The sequence below is a fragment of the Lycorma delicatula genome, chromosome 6, assembly GCF_047948215.1.
Source record: "Lycorma delicatula isolate Av1 chromosome 6, ASM4794821v1, whole genome shotgun sequence".
In the NCBI taxonomy this organism is placed as follows: Eukaryota; Metazoa; Arthropoda; class Insecta; order Hemiptera; family Fulgoridae; genus Lycorma; species Lycorma delicatula.
Window position 1 is genome coordinate 139,473,679 of NC_134460.1, and position 24,356 is coordinate 139,498,034.

At 33.5% G+C, this 24,356-nt stretch overlaps 2 protein-coding genes across 2 annotated transcripts in view; both read left to right on the forward strand.

Annotated features, from left to right (window-relative positions):
* Positions 1-7,265, forward strand: part of LOC142326282 (galactokinase-like) — a 49,369-nt gene extending 42,104 nt beyond the window's left edge. The window contains exon 8 of the mRNA XM_075368642.1: positions 6,991-7,265. Coding sequence (XP_075224757.1) covers positions 6,991-7,119 — 129 coding nt within the window. The 3' untranslated portion in view covers positions 7,120-7,265. The remainder of the gene's footprint in view (positions 1-6,990) is intronic.
* Positions 7,266-16,821: 9,556 nt separating this feature from the next.
* The window catches only part of LOC142326283 (galactokinase-like), a 32,524-nt gene continuing 24,989 nt past the window's right edge, over positions 16,822-24,356 (forward strand). Inside the window, exons 1-3 of the mRNA XM_075368643.1 lie at positions 16,822-16,943; positions 18,842-19,068; positions 23,542-23,728. Coding sequence (XP_075224758.1) covers positions 18,907-19,068; positions 23,542-23,728 — 349 coding nt within the window. The 5' untranslated portion in view covers positions 16,822-16,943; positions 18,842-18,906. The remainder of the gene's footprint in view (positions 16,944-18,841; positions 19,069-23,541; positions 23,729-24,356) is intronic.

Below are 24,356 nucleotides of genomic sequence, written 5' to 3' on the forward strand. Positions count from 1 at the left end.
CACCAGTTTGTATAATCTATCAATCGCTTCCTCACCTGCACTGCGCAGTAATTCTACAGGTATTCCGTCTATTCCAGGAGCCTTTCTCCCATTTAAATCTTTTAATGCTCTCTTAAATTCAGATCTCAATATTGTTTCTCCCATTTCATCCTCCTCAACTACCTCTTCTTCCTCTATAACACCATTTTCTAATTCATTTCCTCCGTATAACTCTTCAATATATTCCACCCATCTATCGACTTTACCTTTCGTATTATATATTGGTGTACCATCTTTGTTTAACACATTATTAGATTTTAATTTATGTACCCCAAAATTTTCCTTAACTTTCCTGTATGCTCCGTCTATTTTACCAATGTTCATTTCTCTTTCCACTTCTGAACACTTTTCTTTAATCCACTCTTCTTTCACCAGTTTGCACTTCCTGTTTATAGCATTTCTTAATTGCCGATAGTTCCTTTTACTTTCTTCATCACTAGCATTCTTATATTTTCTACGTTCATCCATCAGCTGCAATATATCGTCTGAAACCCAAGGTTTTCTACCGGTTCTCTTTATTCCGCCTAAGTTTGCTTCTGCTGATTTAAGAATTTCCTTTTTAACATTCTCCCATTCTTCTTCTACATTTTCTACCTTATCTTTTTTACTCAGACCTCTTGCGATGTCCTCCTCAAAAATCTTCTTTACCTCCTCTTCCTCAAGCTTCTCTAAATTCCACCGATTCATCTGACACCTTTTCTTCAGGTTTTTAAACCCCAATCTACATTTCATTATCACCAAATTATGGTCGCTATCAATGTCTGCTCCAGGGTAAGTTTTGCAGTCAACGAGTTGATTTCTAAATCTTTGCTTAACCATGATATAATCTATCTGATACCTTCCAGTATTGCCTGGCTTTTTCCAAGTGTATATTCTTCTATTATGATTTTTAAATTGGGTGTTGGCAATTACTAAATTATACTTCGTGCAAAATTCTATAAGTCGGTCCCCTCTTTCATTCCTTTTGCCCAGCCCGTATTCACCCACTATATTTCCTTCCTTGCCTTTTCCAATGGTTGCATTCCAATCTCCAACTATTATTAAATTTTCATCTCCTTTTACGTGTTTAATTGCTTCATCAATCTCTTCGTATACACACTCTACCTCATCATCATCATGGGCGCTTGTAGGCATATAGACGTTAACAATCGTTGTCGGTTTAGGTTTTGATTTTATCCTTATTACAATGATTCTATCGCTATGCGTTTTGAAATACTCCACTCTCCTCCCTATCTTCTTGTTCATCACGAAACCTACTCCTGCCTGCCCATTATTTGACGCTGAGTTAATTACTCTAAAATCACCTGACCAAAAGTCGCCTTCCTCTTCCCACCGAACCTCACTAATTCCTACTATATCCACATTTGTCCTACCCATTTCCCTTTTTAAATTTTCTAGCCTACCAACCTTTTTCAAGCTTCTAACATTCCACGCTCCGACTCGTAGAATGTTATTTTTTAATTTTCTGGTGACCCCTTCCTTAGTAGTCCCCACCCGGAGATCCGAACGGGGGACTATTTTACCTCCGGAATATTTTACCAAGGAAGGCGCCTCCATTATTGCTATGTGAAAATGCAGAGCCACATTTTCTTGGAAAAAAAGCAGCTGTAGTTTTCCATTGCTTTCAGCTGCGCAGTACTCAGAGGACTGAGTGATGTTGATACGGCCGTTTAAGTCGTCCTGACTCACGCCCCTAACAACTACTGAAAGAGCTGCTGCCCTCTTTCAGGAATCATTCCTTAGTCTGGCTCTCAACAGATACCTCTCCGATATGGTTGCACCTTCGGTCCAGCTACTCTGTATCCCTGAGCACTCAAGCCCCCTCACCAACGGCAAGGTCTCATGATTCAAGGAGGAGGATACCAAAATGTAAAAGACATAAATGCTCAGCAGTAATAATTAATTTAGTTATATTTGCCTTTGAGTGTAGAATAATAGGATGTTTAGCTTGATAAAATAATAGTGTTTTAATCTACCTCGCACTTATAATAGTCCTAAGTCATTCAGAAATGTTTCAAGTAAAATGATTTTACTTTTTGAAATAATTTTATTGTTCTAAGTTTATTTGTTTCATCAATAAAATGTAGGGTGTTGAGATTGTTTTATGAAAAAGGCAAGGGTCTGATTTAATTCCCTTGTAGTTAAATAACCAGTGATTTGTTCGGATCGATTTAATTTAAAATTGTACATAAATTGGAAACAAAATAGCTAATTGTATGAATTAGCTCATACAAAGATGAAAATTGTTGTGTACAGTCAACTAAAATAGTATGTACTAAAAATGTTGATATATTTTTGCATTTTTCTATTAGACATTCCAGATCCTTACTATAATTATTAAGGTTATTATGAGTATTTGGCCAACGAGATGAAAATTGTAAGAGCGAAGGAGGACCATGCCATCAAAGCAACATATCAATTAATTTACTTGGATTACAACCCCTAGGCAATACGTCAGCTAGATTTTCCAAATACTTAATATAATGCCAATTAGCATTTGAGGTATCTCTTTCAATTTCAGTAATTTTATTACTTATAAATGCCTTCCAAGCAGATGGATGTCCATGAATCCAGGACAATGTTATTGTTGAATCTGAATACAAATGTATTTCATCAATATGTATATTCAGAGCATTTATTACCTTCACTAATAAACATGAGAGTAGTAAACAACCAGATAATTCAAGCCTTGGTAGTGTTATTTGCTTTAAAGGAGCAAATTGATTTGGAACAAAGTAAATTACGTGAAATTGTTTGATCAGAAAATAAAGTTTGAATGTAGATACAACAGTCATAACCCTTTATGGAGGTGTCTGAAAATTTGTTTATTTGGGTTGATTTAACTCAGCAGTATTGTTGAATTTAACTGGATGTCTTATCTTAATTAATTCAATTAAGAGCAACTGCTTGTATAATTTATACAACTGAGATAACATCATGGTGGGTAATCTATCATCCCAATTAATTTTAAGTTGCCATAAAGATTGCATAAGACATTTATGACAGAAAACAATAGAACCAATAAGACCTAATGGGTCAAATACTCCTGCAATAATAGAGATTATAATTCTTTTAGTATAAATTTTAGTATCAATAAATGGAGTAATTTTAAATTATAATATGTCTGTAGAATTGTTCCATAAAATGCCTAAGGTATGTAACTCATGTTCCTGGCTAAAGGAATAGAATAATTATGGTCAGGAATAGCAATATTATGATTATTAGAGAATCATTGATGAAATGGAAAACCATAACGTTGGAGTTAATTAGAAATATCAACCTTTAGTTGGATAGCTTCAACTAGATGGTCAGAGCCTGAAATAAGATCATCAACAAAAAAATCATTTCTAATAGCATTGCATGCTAATGGGAAATCTCTTTGGTTTTCATTTGATATTTGAATTAGGCATCTAGTGGCTAAGTATGGAGCAGAAGTGGTTCTATATATTATAATTTTAAATAGAAATAATTATAAATATTAAATAGATTATGGTGTGAAGGTAAATTGCCAACCCAGTATCAATGTAGTGAAGAAAACAACAAAATAATATTTTCGTTTATTCATAAGTTTATTATTAATGAAAATCACCAATTAAAAGTGAATCTGCCAGGCTGCAGTGTATTTATATATATGACAATATTAGAACTTCTCATGTAGCTGCTGATGTTTCACACAACACTGACAGACAAAAAAAATTTGTTTAATGTTTCTCTAAGTGTGATACCATTTCTTGAATTGCTTTTTTGCGTACATTACATATCTGTAAATACAATTTTTCTATCACCCTTAGTTTTAATTAAATTATGCTTAAAAAAAAAATACGGGAAAATATAGTTAAAATCTGTAAAATTTATAATTCTGCATGGCCATACCTCTGTTAAAATGATTTCGCTGATGCTTTTATTTTATAAATAGCCTCAGGCACATCCCGAATTAATGTCCAACAGTAATCGGCTAGCATGTTAGTATTCCATTTCCCTTTATAGCGACTTTCCATCACCGAAAAGTCTTTGTGGAAACGTTCACCGTATTCGTCACTTACGGCTCCGAGGTCGTCGGAGAAAAAAATCGAGATGTCAATGGAGGAAATGTATTTTCGAAGACATATTACATCCCGTAGCTCTGTATGAAGTAAGAAGTTGATTAACAATATCGTGGTAATTCTCGGAATTTTGTTTGCAGAGAAAACTTTTGCAAACGTCATTAAATGAAGTCCAACCTGCACTATCTACATTATTTAACATGAATTAAATACATCATCTTTGACAAACTGTCTTATTTGAGGACCAAAAAATATTCCTTCTTTAATTTTTCCTACATTAATTTTTTTTTACATTCAGAAATTTCTTCCTGATGAACAGAAATCCGGGACTATCCTTCATTGCTTTTAAAAAATTGTTCATTAGCCCTAGATTGATATGGAGATGGAGTAAATATTTTTTTTTTGGGGGTTCTACTAAAGGCTCATGAATAATATTTTTCCTATTTGAAGTTAAGTTATCTCGTTTCTTTTACTCTTTGGTAACATAATGTTTTTCTCTAGCTTGGCTATTCCATTCGCAAATAAAACACATGTACTTAGTAAAGCCTAACTGCATGCCTAACAAAATAGCTATAACTTTCAAATCACCATGTATGTTCCAGCTATGTTTTTTATAATTTATTTTTTCAAGAACGTCTTTCATCACATCGTATATCTATTACAAATTAATACTATAATCGATTGGTATCGAAAAATATTTGTTGCCGTGTAGTAGAACCACTTTTAAACTATACTTGGACGAATCTATTAAAAGGCGCCAGTCTTCAGTTTTATGAACTTGTCTTAAGTGCAACATAATCTCATCAATATTTGTGCAATAAACCAAATTATTTTCATCAATAAAGTAGTGAGAAAATTCTTTTTGTCGGCTTCGAAAACTTGAAATTTTTGTATTTTTTAAAAAATTAAGTAAATTCCAACCTTGCAGTCTTGACCCTAACAGTTCAGCTTGATTTTTTTGTGTATAAATTTAAATCCCTAACCAAGTCATTTAATTCACCTTGTAATATAAGATGTGGCTTATTGGAAGATAATTCAAAATAAAAATCACTGTTGTCTTCTTCACTACTGCCTGATTCTTCATCACTGCTTTCAAAACATACATGCACAGGTGGCTCAGGAACTGGAATAATTTCACTGTGAGGAATCGGCCTGATTGCAGATTGCAATGAAGGATATTTTACAGTATGTTTAGATTTTTAGAAATTCCAGACACACTTGTTAAACAAAAATAACAATTGGTTACATGATCCTTTGGTTCACGTCAAACCGTACGTACACCAAATGGCAAAGCCTTCCGTGTACCTTTCAGCCATCCTCTTAAATATACAGAACAATTAGTGCATTCTATATGAGGAGCCCGCATCTTATCCTGATCACCAATTTTACACTGAAAGTACAAATGATATGCTCTTCTAATTAAAGGTGTAATGCTTTTTCTATTTGATTTTACGGTAAACTCACCACATACTTAACAAAAGCCATCCACATCATTTACACAATTTTGAGCCATTATGACATTGCACTGTTAACAAACTTAAGACAGCAATAAGACTGATTAAAATTAATTCATTCCTAAATCCAGTGCGTAATACAAACAACACAGCTGTGTTTTCAGCTACATGTTTTGACCTGCACAGACATGATTAATCTTATCCATGAAGACTCACTTTTCAATATTACATATGATGTCTTAATTTAATATGTGTCTATGATATGATTTAATTCTTTGTTTAATATTGTTTATTTATAATTTAATTTAATTGTTATTTAGTAATCCGGTCTTATCCATATTTTTTAATTATCCAATCTGTAGAGCCAAAAATAATGTACAACAATTTCAGCCATAAAGCAATTTGTTGCTTGTGTAAACTGTATACATAAGGTATGCCAGATAACCAGCCTCCAAAACCACCATAAGATATTACTTCAAAAGGATGAATGAGGATAATATGTATGATTGTAAATGAAGTGTAGTCTTGTACAATATCTCAGGTAGAGCATTCCTGAGATGTGTGGTTAATTGGAACCCAACCACCAAAGAACACCGGTATCCATGATGTAATATTCAAATCCGTATAAAATACAAGATTATTGTTTTATGTTCAATTTCAAAGCACAATATAGGTTAACTTTATAAAAACACTTTTAATGATGTTGTACTGAACTCATCATATCAATTAGGTTTAAGTTCAACTTAAAAAAAGTGACAGAAGAGTACAAAATGTTATTACTTATTTTGTATACGTAATATTACTGTTAATGATTTGAAATAAAAATAATATCTAGATCATTAGATATTAAAAAACTTCCTCAATGAAATCCCATTAGTACTGTTTAATTTTGATGATCAACAATGCAATCAGTTAATTAATCATGGCTTCAGGCATTAGCATTCCTCATTCAGTACCATTAATTTCCATAAAACTGTTACCCAAAATCCTACAGATGTTGCAGAATTATCAGGTTGTAAGGTATGCAAATTGCTGCGTTAGCAAGTTTATTGTATATTTTTTGTACAAAATTTTTCTACTTAAAATTCTCTTCCTGAATTTAAGTTCTCCTCCTCTTAAAATAAAAAGTTAAGTTCATTCAGAAGCAATGAAATAATAAATAATATGTTAATCTCTAGAGAGTATATAAGTATATTACATCAAGAATAATTGCTTTATCAGACCTGCATGGTTTCAGATCATAAAAAGAGATTTTGTATCTACTATTAGAAAAATCAACAAAAAATTCAACTGGATGCATATGTTTTCAGAAATTTAAATCTACTGATGAAACTCTAACATTATAAAATCTACTGATGAAACTTTTAACGTTATAAAAAAAATTTGCTAATAAATATTCTGCATCAATATACTATATTACATTAATAATATATTACTTTCATAAATTGTTGCAGGTTACAAAGAGCAAAGTAGATGATCTCATTAATAGAATAAAGGAAAACTACAGCCAAACTGCAACATTTTACATAGCAAAACCATCAGAAGGAACACATGTTCTCAGTTTGAATGAGTACATCAAATAGATCTGTTCAATAAGAAGAAAATATAATTCAAAAGTGTAGTTTTTATTTTGGATGCTCTCAATATCAAAAAAAAAAATTGTAAATTAGTGAAACAAAATTTAATTAATAAATTGTATAAATTATAAATATATATAATATAGATTTTTTATCAATTATTTACTTTCCATAAAAAAACCTTGTAATCTGATGTTACTAACTGCTTCCACAGTGTACAACTTAATAGTTATAGTTAACAACTTCATCAGCCTTCTCTTAAAAGCACATGAAATCTGTTAAAAACATCAGTTCTATACACGCAGCTAACATCATCAGAATCTGTAAAATATAATGTTTTATATGCTATATAGAGCTGGCTGAAAGAGCAGGTCAGCCAGACTGACCAAGGCCTAGTGTGACCAAAGGAGTAATTAAATTTTGCAATGGTGTAATCAGCTCAGAGCTCTCCTGCATGACAACTAATAAATATATAGTAACTAAATAAACATATTCTTTGCACTGCTACCAGTGTAAAATAAACCCTAATAAAGTTTTTAATAAGGTAATACCCTTTTTGTTTTGATCGCTATTATTGATAGTTAAAACTGAAATCTGTTTCTACCACTTACTGTGACTAAGTATAAAGAATATACTTTATCACTGGCCAGGAATGTAATGCTTTCAAAATTAAAAAAAATTGTTTTTTGTTTATAAAGTTAACAGAGAAATAAAAAAAAAACCCAATCCCTAAATGAGGCTTTTACTCTGATGATTTAGAACACTAAATAATAAATTGCAATGCAATAATTATTCAGAAGCAACCAAACCATCAACTTTTTTATTGATCACTATGGATTTTTCATCTTTGATCTTTGTAAATTTAATGTTGCATTGACTTGATCTCAATGCTGTTTTAGAGAATGGACTGACTTATAACTCTACTAAAATTAAATAAATTATTAAAAATAATGAAATGGAATTTTTCAAAAATACAAAAAATAAAGAATTTTTCAATAAAAAACTTAAAATCTTTCTTTAAATTTTGATATTTAGAGGTATTTTCACATTTAGTGAAAAATTAAAGGTTAATAAGTTTTGGCATAATTTTTAATTTTTTTTTCAATCTTATCAAAATTTAAGGAATAATTGAAAAAATTAACTTTTTACCGCTTATACTTTTCAAAGTTTATTCTATTTTTTATTTTTTTTTTTTATTATTTTGTTAGGATTTTGTAATTCATGAGTGTGTATTATTTTTTACTATACACACACATTTATTAGAATACAAGTTTAATAGAATTTTTAAATATACTTCTAAATTTAGAACAATTAATTCTAATTTCCCAAATAATTTTTGGATTATGTATGAAAAACTCTAAAATCCAAATGACATCACTCTACATTTCATTTCATTAGTTTAACAATCAATCCTCTTGCCTATAAGGTACATGTAATTTTTACTTCTAATTGAAAGAGACTTTTTGCAGGGCCACCAAAAGGAGATTTCTCAAAAATTAAAAAAAAGAATCATCAAAATTAAGTACATATTTGGTAAAAGTTAACATTTAACGATAGAAAATGCACAAAAAAGATAGTTCTTTATCTATATTTCTTTGCAATCAGTTGACAGAAAATCATGTTAAAGAATTTAATCCTGCAAACTACCTAATACATAAATAAATCATACTATATATATAAATAAAGATTCTACAAAAAACTTCCAAAATAAAAAAATCCCAATACAAAATAGGTTTCAAAACAGAATTCAAAGAAAGGAATTGTCAAACACAATGTGTGATGTACAAAAGAAACTGAAGATACAACTTCAAACAAAGACACCGTCTGCCAGTTGGTGTCATCGTTAGCATGCTGGCTTCCAGATCAGTTTAAGTTTATTAAACTGGTCTAGATTAGTTTCTTAAGTTTATTTTTTGGTAAAGATCTGAAACTTTTATTCTATAGTTTTACCCATCCCTTCTTCCTTGTTTAAGCATGACTAAAAAGCATGTCTAATATTGTAGTAACAAAAAAAATTAATCTAAAGAAGTACTCCACAGAAACAAAGTCAGATCTTCAACCACCTCATAGAGACAAGATGTGAATACAGCAATAGTAAAAACATATATTAGAATATCTATATACTGTACATATAGTGTACATGTAGAAATATGAACAATTAAATAACATGCAACCACAAGAAGACTAATTTTTGGAATGCACACAGTTCAAATATAATGCACTTAACAACCAAATCCTAAATAGGCAAAAAAAACCACCTACATAGTCGTTTCCCATTTTTTAGTAAAGATGGAAACATCATTCAAATGTTGTAAAATCACTCTTTAACATTATAAACCTAATTAGTCCCTTCTACTTAATTTTTTGATTAGATATGTAAATATCTCACTAATATAATAACAATTACAATATTGGTAATTTTTTTATTATCATACAATGTTCCCAAAATACATAAAGAAACTTTAGGAAAAGTACATAAATAAAAATATTAAAGAAAGTTCCAATAACCATATGCCTGGAAATGCATAGTTTTCAGAATGTTTATGAAAAAAGCTCATAATTCAGGCTGATACACTCCAACAATCTCTGCATAAGTCTGTTTTCAATAGAATTTAAACAAATGAGGTGTCATTTTGTTTGCTATTAAATACCATTCTCTGGTCCCCCTGATGCGTGCAAGGATTACTATGGCATCGTTTTGAGTTGATATTCAGTACTGTTTGAGCTAGTCAGTTGAGGGTATACCTTCTGCTAGTTTCAAGTTTTTCTGAGTTTTACACTGTGGCTACAGATTAGTGTCATTACAAGTAGACTTATCTTTGTACCTGAACACAGAGTATTGGGTGTATTTATACGACGTACACCTGCCTCACCACGGCGAAGAGGTAGCAACGACTGTTGCTCGTAAGACCCTGTCATGAGCAAGGGAATACTCCCTATTAGTCCTGCCTGCATTGTTTTCAGAACATGGACCATAATCTGTGGTTGTGTTTATGGACTGATCTAGTAGCAGCCAAGAGGTGTAAAGAGCAACAGGACAATATAGAAGGTGTCTGGCTACCCATAACTTGCTACGAGTAGTCGCATTTGTGGATTGCCCAGAGTTTTTGTAGAAGGAAGACAGCGAGCGATGTCTTGTAATCAGGATAGTTGGGTTAGGTTATGATAAATGATGAACAGGTTATGAATTCCCGGCGGAAGAGGAGGGCGGAGATTTTACCATCCACCTCCTCAGGTTCAGATGGTGAAGGCTCCAAGATGAATGTAGGGACATCCACCTGGGGTGATAGAATCAAACTGTTGGTTGAAGAATTTCAAAAGGCACAAGGGAGACCTGGCAGTTCTGTCCAGGATTTGCAAGCAGCTCAGCAGAACACAGATAATTTGTTGAATTTCATAGAAGACCCCTGCAGCGTTAGTGTAGAGGCAAGGAATAGATTTTTGCCCAGTTTAAGACATGTTAGGGGAGTTCTTTATGCTTTGGAAGAAAGTTTCGAAAAGTTGGCCTCCCGGCTCAAGGTCAAAGTGGTACAGGCACCAGTTTCGGGTCCAGAGCAACCGAGGCGGTTATGCCGAAGTTGTGCGGGGCAAGTGTAAAGCTAGACAAGCCTCGAAGCAACCCGAGGTAATTTTCGTAAATAAGGCTGAGGGATCTACTAAGTCTAGTAGACAACTTAAGGGAGATTTCCAGGTTGCCCTCAATAAGGAGACTGTCCGAGTCATCGCGGAGTCTCCAGCTGTGAAAAAGCTCAAGGTTGACCCGAAGCGTAAGCGTAGGCCCCGGATCATTGTCTAGGACACTAACTGGCGGCTATCTGATGAGAATGTTCTATCCCTTAATTGGTAGCAGAATACTGATTTGGATGAGGCCGTATTTAAGAAAGAGTGAAGACTACTCTTCAAGACGGGAAAGCGTGATGCCCAGCGGTATCATGGTGTTTTTGAACTTGGCGCTGGTCTCTTAAGAAGTTTGTATCAGTATATATTGATCTAATGTCCTGTTGCGTGAAGGAATACATTGACGTGCTAAGATGCTTCAAGTGTTGTTGTTTTGGTCACACGGCCAAATTCTGTAAGTATGCGTCAGTCTACGCGCATTGTGGCGAGGAAGGCCACAAGCGTGAGGACTGTCCGCAGAAAACCGGACTGTAAAAGGTTACGCAAAGAATGCAGACACTCGGTAAACAGTAAGGCCTGTGACTGTTATTTACGTGCGGTAGAATTTTATTTCAATTCCCTGGATAGTTAGGGATGCTTCATTGAGCGCTTGATGTCTGTGTTAATAGTGTTAGTATAGTATAGGTGAGTAGGTGTTTGTGAGGTTCGGGGTTGTTTTCTGCCACACCCGTCCGTTGGTGAGGGTGATCTGTGCCAGGTCATGCGGTTTTTATGGTTTATTTGTTATACAGAGTGGTTCGTCCTCTCTTCGATGCAGAAGGCTGTTGATTTTTAGGTTTAATGCGATTGCCAAATCGTTTCTTTGGCATTGTTAGGCCGTGAATTTTGTGGGCACTTTTTGTGTGCTGTCCACCCTGTTCACAGGGGTGCTTTTGCATCGAGAAATGGATACGCCCAAACATTTTAGTAAAGTTGGCTTCGGTCTTTGACTGAAGTTTGTCTATGTAGTAATAGGGGACCTGATAGAAAGTTACTTTTCTGTGGTTTCTAACGCTGTGGATGATTCTGTGACGTTCACTTGGCTAGCTTACTTCACCTCGTACTCTGCACTGGCGGCTGCGGGTTCATTTTTTCTTGTGGTAGTAGCCCGGGTGGCTAGGGTGCCGCCGTACAGTTGATTGGCCGTAGGTAGGCGTACTGGATATGCTGATGACATTGCTATCCTAGTAGAAGACAGAGAAGTTAATAACCTAGAGGATAAAGCAAATCAGGCGTTACGAATAATTGATGAATGGCTGGTAGGAAGCATGCTACAGATATCCCCTAACAAATCCTGTTGTTTGGTGTTTTCAGGTAGAAGACTTATTAGAAACCTCAATATAAACATTAGAGGAGAGAGAATTAAGGAGGTCAAAGAAGCAAAGTATTTAGGGGTTCTTTTGGATAAAAGCCTAAGATTTAGCAAACACGTAGAGATGATTTGTAACAAGGTCACCCCTTTGATTAAGGCATTCAGGACTCTTTTCCAGAACCATGGTACATCGAAAATGGTAATAAGGAGACTGATAACTGCGGCTACCACGTCAGCAATTTTATATGCGGCCCCGATATGGGGAGATACAATGAATATTCAGAGAAACAAAACAAAATTAAAAAGAGTACACAGGCTTGCTTTACTGCGTGTAGCCGCGGGATACAGAACAGTGTCATACGACGCGTTGTGTATACTAACGAAGGTTCTACCCATTGATTTACAAATTAAACGAAGAACATTTAGATATAGGGGTATGTCCAAAGATGAGATTGAACGGCTAATTGATCAAGAGTGGCAGGATACATGGACACACTCTAGAGTTGGGGATTGGACCAGGCGACTAATCCCCAACATAAATATGTGGACTAGTAATAGGATAGGTAATGTAGATTTTTATACGACACAACTGTTGACGGGGCATGGCTCGTTCGGCCATTATCTGTTTAGAATTGGAAAAAGACCGACCCCACAATATGTGTACTGCCCAGAGACTGATGATGCGGAACACACTGTGTTTGTATGCCCAAGATGGGCTCCAAATAGAAGAGAAATTTCGGACAACGGACTTACACCTGAAAACCTCTTAAATTGGATGGTCTATAGTGACGATAACTGGGATTGGTTCCGTAGGTTTGCCGGGGAAATCTTACGCACCAAGGAAGAAGAGGACAGAAGAAGGGGTTTGTGAAATTAGGGTAGGGAGGACAGTCCCTCCGTGGAGGGCCCGTACGCCGTGGTGTGCGGGTTCCTGAGAAGGGGGGGAACTCCTGGGGAGTGTGGGACAAATAAAAGACCGAGTCCCGGTTGGCGGTGCCGCTCCTGCGGGTGCCTCGGCGCTTAGTGGGGGCGGTACCGCTGATTAGAGGCAAAGGCATAATGACCGAGACCCGGTTCCCTGCTGAGGGGATGGGAGGTGGCGTAGCCATACCCCGTCTCCGAGGCGGGGGATTAGAGGCAGGCGAATAAAATAAAATTAAAGATCCGAGACCGGGGGAGCTAACCTGCCGTGCCGGGTGTACAACCGGTGGGCGGGGGACACTCCCTTAGAGTAAAAGGACACTCTCCCCGACTGAGTATACTTAAATGGATATCCGGTCGGGGAGAGTAGGGGAAAAAAAAAGGTAGGCGTACTTCCTGTGCGTGTTATCGGGTACACCTCCTATTGACCTAATCGCAAAAAAGAGGGTGGAGAGGGCACAAGGCAAGCCAGAACAAGAGGTCAGGGATGCCGTTTATAATATCTGGCAGGAAAGATGGTCGCAGGAAGCTGTGGGTCAATGGACGAGAACCCTCATCCCCAACATCAAGCCATGGTTGTCGAGAAGATTTGGTGAGGTTGATCATCACCTATCGCAGTTTTTTACAGGACATGGTTCCTTCAATAACTACCTGCACAAAATAGGCAAGAGAGAAGAGCCAATTTGCAACTACTGCAACGAGATAGATGATGCTGAGCACACCTTTTTTGAGTGCAATAGGTGGGACACACTTAGACATAGTAAGGCACTCACAGGTATAACTCCAGAGACACAATAGACTACATGCTAAGAAGCGAGTCAAACTGGAATAATTTTGCTAGTTTTGTTAGACAAGTTGTTCTACAGAAATACTCCGATGAGAGAAGACAAGGTGTTGGCTAGAATAGGACTGGGTGGACAGCCTTGCTGGTGAGGTCCAGCATGCAGCGGGGTGTTGGCACTGATGAGCCACCAAGGACTCCACGGGTAACAGTCAGATAACAGCACACTGAATACTGAAGGGACCCGGCGCCGCGTCGCGACGAACTGGGTCTGGCGTGGTGTCCAAAAGGGCAATATTAATAAAGAACTCTCAAAAAGAGCTAACCGGTAGGCCGACCTGCCATGCCGGTATATAGCCGGTAGGTGGGGAGGCCTATTTGAGTTTAAAGACACTCCCCTGGGCGGCGTAATACCAACGAGTCGGTCCGGCCCAGGGGAGCTGAGAGAAAAAAAAAAAGGTAGTCGTACTTGGCATCCAGCCCCGATTACAGTATCAATGGAGGTCGTGCTCGGGAGTGTAGCTTTCACTCTCTCGAGTACAATTATCTTATTATTGTGCTTGGCAATTCTTGGATTGAATTGAACTGTACCTGTTATGGGCGAATAGGAAAACCGTACTTACGATCAACTTTGAAGTTCGTCTTAACGGGCCTCAAAGTTGGAGCTGAAGTGGGAGATTAGAGGTTATACTCAGCTCCCGAATGGACCAAACTTGAGGTTCTCTGAGACAATTATTTTGGTGTTTACACTCCAATCAATAACTTATCGTTTTTGCTGCCGTAGCAAGTTAAAGGTGATGTACCGAAATCGAATCGTATCTGTAAAGTAGGCACATATGGTCACTGGATGGCAATAGTGTTAGGCGCGGGGTCTTCGTGCTTCCGCGAGTTTAGTAGAGTAGTCCCTGAGGGCTACGTGGTAGTACTTGTTCTAATAACTGTGATTAAATGCACATTCCAGTAATCAGAACTTTGCCGCTGGATCATTAATGTCTTTCAATAAATTCCTTGTTAATGTGATCAATTATATGTAACTCATAACAGATTTAGTTCAATATTATATTATTAATAACTTATTTCAAATTGTTGAGGTTAATTACTATGTACATGTAAAATATTTATACTTTAAGTAGTATTACATGTAAGTATTTTATTTAGATTCACATTTCAAGTTACATTTTTAACAGAAGTAAGCATAAAAGAGTTACATAGTTTGGTTATCATTAATAAAGAGGGCATGAAACTGAACATAACTGCCCGTCAAAAATATTCTTTATAATATTGTAATAAAATATTATAAAACTGTATTTACAAAAATTATAAATATGTATTTTACAAAAAAAGATAATCTAAGATGCTGTGTAATAACATGGTTATTGAAGAAAAGTTATAGTTAACAGCATGAAATAAATGATTTTATTAAACACGTTGACCGTTATTGCTGCCACCACCACCGCTGCAGACACGAGCCTACATGTAAATTAAAACTTAACACTAATCACAAGCATAGGAATGTGCTAAATTATCGTAATGAAAAACTCTCTCTCTCTCTCTCTCTCTCTCTCTCTTTGTATGTGTGTGTGTTCGTAAACTTCCACTAATATATCGCGTAAATTTTCATTCAGCATTAAGACATTCTTTATATGATGCCTGTATATAAAAAAGTAAAAACTAAAATATCTAGGAGGTGTGTGTGTTAAGATGTGTCCAAGATGGCGGACTGTCTGCCATCTTGGATTTGGCGCTCGTACCCTTATTTCCGTACTACTCGCCTGGTAGCCAAAAGTACTGGCAGCAAGGGACATTGTCTAGGTTCTGCGATCTGTAGGGAGAAATATTGAAACGTCCGCTATTCGTGCGTTCTGTTCCGTTCCGTTAAAACATCATGGCATGATGCAATTGAGATTTGCACGCATCAGATCGTTGATTTTCTGGACATGGGTGTCATCAGTTGAAGTCGAAGGCCTTCCTGGTCGAGGGTCATCTTCAACTGACTGACGACTTCAACTGATGACACCCATGTCATATGACTTGGTGAAAACCATTCGTAACATTGCGCACGACCCAGAGTATCATCTCCGTAAGCTTGTTTCAAAAGTTGAAACGTTTCTGAGAATGTTTTCCGCAGTTTCACGTTGCATCGCTACTAATACTTAAAGACGTTACACTCAAATAACAATAACACGAAAACTAAAGGAGATATCAATAATCCAAAGACATGTGGTTACGAGAAGGTTATGCGGAACACAATGCTGGCAACCGCACGTCACTAAATATCTCTATTGGCGCGTAATTAAAAATTATCGGTTAATTTCGTAACAGACTTCATAGAGAGTCTACTTATTTAATGTACAAAAAAAAAATTAAAAATAAATTTTATTTACAAAATTTTTTTTGAACTTACAAAGTACAATTTTTGTAGTTTAATTATAACATATAATTTAGTATTAAATGATTCATTTGAAATGGATTCAGTTTTATTGTTACAAGAAGGCAGTCCCTCGCATAACTATAAGGAACTAAAATATTTAATGCCAGCACACTTGATATAAGCAAAATCTAAAGTTTTCATATCGTTCATTCATTCAAAGTAAACTTTTCTTCTACTTAAATGCTGTCATGCACTTGCTGTAATTATAGATATTTCAAATATCAATTTAATAGTGTAATATTTAAATGAACTGAATAATAATTTAAATGTAAAATGTATAAGTGAAGCTATATAAGAAACTTATTCAAAAATAAAATTTTATATATGTTTTAAAATTAAGGCTTTCATTTTTGTTTTTGTAATAAATATATTGTAAATTTGAACTCATTGAAAACTTTTAAATAAAAAAATTAAAACTTCTTTTCTAGTTTTTATATTGGATAACTGAAACATATACAGCTGTTAATATACAGGTTTTTTTTTTATATAAACAATAAAATATAATTATTTGTAGTGATTCAACTTTTCTGTTTTTTGTATCAGATAACAAACTGAATTAAAATACAGCTGTGTTTTTTTTAAAAAAAGCAATAAAATATAATTATTATTTGTAGTAATTCAAGAAAATGAAGAAATGATATACTGATTGTTTCTTTTTGTTCCTCATCGGAACAACATACTAAAACATTTTTATTTTTACAAATGGATTTTATTCTGTAGTTAAAAAGGTTAGTCACCAAGCATAATCATTTTTAAATAAACTTGCAGAGTATTAATTTAGATGTTTAAATATAAAAATGAATTAGCAATTTTGTTGTAGATGGTAAAAAGCGTTATAGTTTTATTTTTGGGTGTGATTTTTTGTCATGTAGAGATTCTGATTATTTATATCTGCAGTTTAATTAGGAATTGATAAACAGAAATCCAGACAAAATAGTCTATTACTGTTACTTTGGACTAAATTAAAATGATTTATATGTTTTTTAATTTACACTTTTTCTTTTTAATTAAAAATTCCTTTAGAATTCTGAAATTCATTGTTTTTATTTTTCCCAAGAACTTACAGTTCTAATAAGCAGCACATATTTTCAGAAGAATTCCAAATGTAATAATAAGGTCAGGTAACATCTTTAGTATGTAATCGAATAAAATTGATCTATGTTAATGTTTCTTTGTTGTTTTTTGTTTTTCATAAAATTTACTATATTTGTAAAATGTTTTTTAATAAAAAATAATGCATGTGGGCATACCCTGTTTTTATGAAGATATTGCCATCTATTGTAAAACGACATGTCATCTTAATGTTTTACACTATGACTTAAGTAAATGATATACCATCATACAGCGCATGATATCTATCAATAGATTTAAAAGAGGAAAGATTTTCGTTGATATATTCACATCTGCCACATTAAATATCTCTAAATTTCTGTCTAAATAAAATAAAATTTCTCTAAATTTCTCATAAAGTAAATACCTCAGTTAGATTGTACCTTTATTATTTTTCTGAACACTAATACATTCAATTAAATGAAAAAACTTCTTGTACCATCAAATCAGAGAATGACTTAAATTAAAATCACCAGAGTACTGAAAAAATCTCAATGGATTTATTTTAAAACAAGGATTCCATCAAAAAATTATTAATTTACTGAACACAATTTATCTATTATGAAATTGGCCTTCAACATTAATTACTTCGTCCCAGCTACATTTCAGTATTATAGCTGAAAATATGTAGATTGACTAAGAATTGACTAAGACTGACTTTTAATGTGGTAACATTAGTAACATTCTAGTAATAATTAGATGATTTCATTACATTAAGTATGTCACTTTATTTAGTAAAAGGGTAGTTTAATTCAGGAATTAAGGGATAATAAAACTTTTTTTTTTACTGCTTTCTTTTTACTTGATAAAATTCTGTATCATCAATTCAGAATGTGCATAACTTACACCATTATATTTAATTTTAGTTACAATTGGTCAAGGGAATGGGACATCAGTACCAGAGACCTGCTTCCCTCAAAATTTTACTTAAGAGTAAAATAATTTTTTTATGTAATTCTTTACTTGCACACTTATATGCTTTAATGTTTCACATAAGTTTTCCTCTATTGAAGGTAACATAGCCAGATTTGCATAACTTTTCCAGTGAAACCAGAAAAATTATGTATAATTATTATATTAAACATTTTGTTTACACATTCTCAGTAATAGACTTAGAAGTAATACTAAAGTATGTAAATAGGTATTTGGAAATTGTAAGGGTGACAAGTCTCACACTTTATTACTGTCCAGCAAACAAATAACAATTTTCTTCCATAGAAAATGTAATGGATGTAGTGTTAATAATAATATAATTATTAATAATTTAATCCAGGAACTTTCTCAGTATTTAACCTTGATAATACCTATGTAACTTTGACCCAATATGTGCAATAAAAATATTAATTCTTTGTTTTAAACAATAAAATACAAAAATATATGGAAACATTAAACTAATACTATCGAAAGTACCAACTAAACCATAAATATTAAATAAGTTTTAATGAAAGAAAATCATAATTTAAGATTCTACTTTATATATATATACATATACAACTTTTTTTGTTTTCAAATAAAGAACTTCTACTGAGATGTCAAGGTTCCAAGTCCATTAATTAAAAATAAAAAATAAAAAAAATAAAAATGGCAGAAGAGAGTGTATCACAAAATGAACTATTACTGACAGCTGTTAAATGCTTCGAAAAAGAATTTGGAGTACTGCCAGAAAAAGCAGCACGTGCACCAGGAAGAGTAAATTTAATTGGGGAACATACTGATTATAATGATGGTTTTGTTTTACCAATGGTAAATATAAGTAGTTTCTTTTCTCTTTAATTCTACTTGTAAATCATTATAAAATAATTATTATGTTTAATGAAAATTAGATGCAAAGCGATAGATTAAGTGATATTTAACGTGGCTATGTCATGTGGTATTTAATGTCACATTAAACAACTCACTTTCAAGAAATTTAAAAATAACAAACTAATAAGTATATACTTTAGAATAGAATTTAATAATATTACTTTCCCCAAATTAGATACTGTAAAATATTTTCCCTTTAATCTTGAGTAATTGCCTACTTTTACTACTCTCCCTTTGCTCTCTGGCCCCTCTATATTCCATTTCTTCATCTTCACTGAATTTTGAATTCTTTAAATCTTATTTTCATTTCCATCATTAACAGAATAATCACTTCCTATGTCGGCTCCTGGAAGCCCATTTCCCTTCTTAACAGCACTCCTGTATGTTTTAAATCAAAAAAATTATCTATCTGAGTGCGAGATTGATCTTTGATCTTCTCCAAGTATATTTTCTTTGTTTATGATACTTAAAAAAATGTACTCATAATTAACAAATACTTCTCTTGGCAAAATTCAACCATCCCGTCTCCTATTTCATTTTATGTTCCTAAACCAAACCTGCCCACTGTCTTTCCATCTTCACCTTCTCCCACCACTATGGATAATAATTTCTCAATGTTGTTATATATCTCTTCAGTATCTTCATCCTTATACTCTGATGTTGGCATTAACACCTGAATTATTAGTAGAACGTTTTAGCAGCATTCCAATTCTTAAAGCCATTATTCTATCATCCAGATAAATTACTTTCTGTACAGTTGCCACCAAGTAACTGCTAGCTTGAAGTTGGGACGATTACTACCCAACATAAAGCATGTTCCTCGCTCTTAGTAATTTCCCTTACCAGATAATTGTTCTATTTTTAACAAATGAATGCAAAAATTTTGAAATTAAATGCAGTCTGGTAATTCTGTACTGCACATAGTAAAATGTAATAATGGATGACAAGATATTATCTGTTACTAATTTCATGGAAAAGAATGCGATAGATAAGATAGATGTAACTTTAATTATTTACTGGAAAATGAATTATCCATTTATTCCTCAACTAGAATGCTCTCCTTGCTGTCATCACTATATTCAGTGTAACTATCACTATTATCGCTACATAAAGAGACAATGAAAGATTCTGTCAGAATCTATTAACGATTCTTTGCTCCAGTATTCACCTTCAAAGTTGTTAACCTTTCACAGTAAGGTTTCTGTGTTCTTCACTCATCGAATTCATTTTATCTTCACTTCTGACATCTTAAATATTGTGTTGTGTTGCTTGCAACATGTTGTTTTACCTCTGACTATACCTCTCAATTGGATTTAAATCAGGATGGTAAGGTGGAAGCCACAGAACTTGATGCCCAGTTCTTTCTAATAATTTGTCAAATCGATATAGTTTTCTGTTAATTTTGTTTAACTTAATTAGTTATACAATTGTAGTCTAAGCATTCGAGACGAAAATGGAATATGATGTTTCTGAAGCCAAACAGTCATATCTTGTTTCTTTTCAGAAAGGGTATAATGACACAGAGCATTGTCAATAATAGCTACAGGCTCAGGAGGAAGGTAGGACCTAATTTTTCTTCGGCCATTACCATATCATGGTAATCAGCATTTTCTGATTTGGCTGTCCAATTTAACATTGCATTTGGAATGCAATGTTAAATTGCATTCCAAATGCAATTTAAATGAAATTGGAATCATGTAAATTCAATTCACCTCCGACATAAATTATTGGTCACATTTATTTATTGAAAAAATGAAAAAGTCCTTTTCTTACGCATAGTGGTCCATTTTCCACTGATCTCAGGTACCTGTGAGTGGCTCCCGTATGTCCTATCCGCAATCAGCAGAAGACCACTTCCTCTCAGCGAGTTTTTTTGTATAAGAAGTCCCATGGCAACACAGAATCTTTAATGTGCTAGAGTTTATCAACAGTAGCCGTCAGTCACCTTGCCACTTTGTGCGAAGGGACTGTTTTACAAAATTAATAAAGTCAGAAGTTGTAATACAAGTGATGAAGAGAAGTTGATTACATACATGCGTCCTTAGCAGCGGAATCTGCACATTCATTACCTGGAAACCCCACATGGTTAGGAATCCAGCAGAAACTCACTTGTGTATTGTGAGTGTTTAACTCAGCGATTGTATTGTAGATTTCGATGATGATAGGATATCTGGAATAAAAATTTTCTAAGGCTTGGAAAGAACTACTAGAGTCACTGCAAATAAGAATATTTCAATACTTAGCGTTAATGAAATTCAGGGCCTTATAGTGTACAGTTTAGCAGTGAACACAGTGCATTGTTCTGTGTTGCCAAGGGATTTCTCAAACAGGAAAATTCGTCTTGAGGAAGTGGTCCTCTGCCGATTGCGGATAGGACATACGAGAGCTACTCACAGGTATGTCAGCAATAAACGTACCAGAATGCATATGATACGACTGCTGCTTTACTGTGCGTCACATCCTTGTGGATTGCGACCGTTATGCGTCCTTGGTCGCAAATTTGAATTGCCCAGTAGCATTGGTTGAATCCTGGGCAATGACAAAGAAGTTTTGAGCAGGTGTTTTTATTTCTTGGAAGTGTTGGTATTTTAGATACTTTTTAGTATTATGAATTTCATTTATAATGTTTATTTTTTCTGTTATCCGAATGCTACCTAGTTCTAGGCTTTCGGAATTGAAATCCTCGGCTATGATAACCGATTTTTTTCGGTCTCCTGACACATAACTCCACGTCGTCACGGAAAGAAAGACTTAGAAACATTTAAAAGTCGTTTTGATGAAACATATCTACTGCACCGCACCCTGGCAGCGTATAACCGTAAAACTATTCTAAGAACCTGCGCTAAGGTGATACCTGTGTAATTAAAAAAATCGCAACGAAATCGTTTCAGTAAATTTTTTAGGAAAATTGTAACAGACATACACACAGACGCACAACCTCTTACATATACCAAAATGCATATACCATCTCCATTGTGTCGTGGGTAAAGAGACCCTACAAAACAATGACCAACGATTCCTGCCCAAACTTTCACTTTCCGAGGATGTTTCCAACATTCATATGGGATTATTATCAATCCAATATAGACAGTTTTGCTTATTCACATTGCTATTTAACATAATAGTCGCTTCATCAGCAAATATTATTGAATTAGAAAAATTTACGTCTTGTCTTTTTTTGGTAAAAAAATTTTTGCATTATAATATCAGAATACTCAACTCGGCAGTTAATTTTTATTTAGAAAATAATATCAGGTGATTTAGCCGTTCAATTTGTGTTGTGTTGTTAATTATTAGTTATTGTTTATTATTATCAATAATATAGTACTGTTTAAAGTTAGTTATTGTATGCATTATGAGTGTAAAATGCAATAAAATTGTTCATTCACCGCGTTTTACCTCGTTTTATTATTAACTTGATTTTTCCGTCATTGCAACTTTGAATGTTTATAACTCGATAACGAAGGCATTAACAGAAAAACGGGTTTCACCATTCTACTGTATTTCTTGTAAAAAATCATATCATACGTACCTAACTTTAAAAAAAAAAAGTTTGATTCAATATTGCGAATAAAAATTAAAAACCTACTATAATGCAGATTTTTCTAACTATGCAAAATCCAATTTCTTTCTGCCTCCACATACCTCTCAGATATGCAGTATATAGCTGTGTTTTCATACTTTCCTATATATATATATATATATATATATATGAAAACAACAAATTAACCACAAAACACAGAAACAGAAAACCCTAAAAAAATTAATACCAAAAGTCTACTTTCACGGGATCCTGAATCATCAGTCAGTACATAATTCTACAATTACATAAAAAAACAAGACAGAAATAAAAGCTTAAGAATTAAGAAAACATAAACCCTAACAACCACAAAACTTGAACAGCACAACTTCACTGCCTAAAGGAATAATGTAAATTTAAAATGTCACGCAACTACATTCGTAAATATTGTTGTCAACTGCTACTGTTACAACCCACTACGTCTTTTAAGAATCACCAAAAAAGATCTGCTGATTAATCATTTCATACCTTTGTTTAAATTTGTAAATATAATATTTTTCAAGTATAGTCATTCTTTTTTATTGTTACGCACTTAAAAAATTTCTAAATTATTTTTATAATCACAATTTATAACATTGTAACAAATAGTCGACCATATTAGACACACCTCTCTTTCTGTTTCTGTAAGCATTATAATGTTCCATAAACCAATAAATATAAATACTCGTGTGTGTTGTGTGTGTGTGTGTGTGTGTGTATAGCTTATATTTTTTATATAAAATAAAATGAGAATATTTTGTTAAATATAATACTTCGTTATTAGTGAAAAGGTACATCTTTATTTACTTATCTTTATCTTTATTTATCTTTAAAGGTATAAACTTTATTTACAGGCGCTGCCATTGGTAACGATTGTCGTAGGCAAGAAGAACAACTCGGATGATTGTCGAATAAAAACACTGTCAGAGAATTGCGACAAACCAACATTAGTCGTATTTTCTATTTCAGAAAGACAAAATCTGAAACCTGGTAATCCAAAATGGGCTAATTACATCAAGGGTGTTATTGCTAATTTCAAAGGTAATAGATGATTAGCTAAAAATTTATGCACAACGTAAAGCTGATAATGCTTTTTGTCTGACAATTTAGGAAACATATTTATGTATCTGAGTAATTTGTGTATTTGTTTTTGCCCCTGCATTTCTAGAACAGCTGAACTGATTTTCACAAATAAGTATCAAATAATTTATTTCAAATGTATGAGTGATTATGTTTGCATAACAGTTCAAATAAAATAATGAGGTAGATACTAGACACCATTTTTTTTTTTCAGTTAAAAACCTGAAAGTGACTAAAATGTATCTATAGATTTATCGGATAAAAATAAGGTTTGATAAATTTGAATATCATTTAATAAATCAGTATATATTGAAATTAGTAGATAAATAAAAAACAGTGCAATCTCCATTTATTAAAATTGAAATAAATTATAATTAAGTGGATCCTTTTAAAACGATTTTGAAAGTGATATTAAACAAAACAAAAAAAGGAATAAAAGAAAAAATTATTGTAAATTATCTTGAAAAATGTCATTAATAAACATGGCTTGAAAATTTACCTTACATTAGAAAATAATTCATTTATTACCTGTAAAGTCCATACAGCTATTTCCAGGCAAGAGAATGCACCATCAGAAATATATAATTTA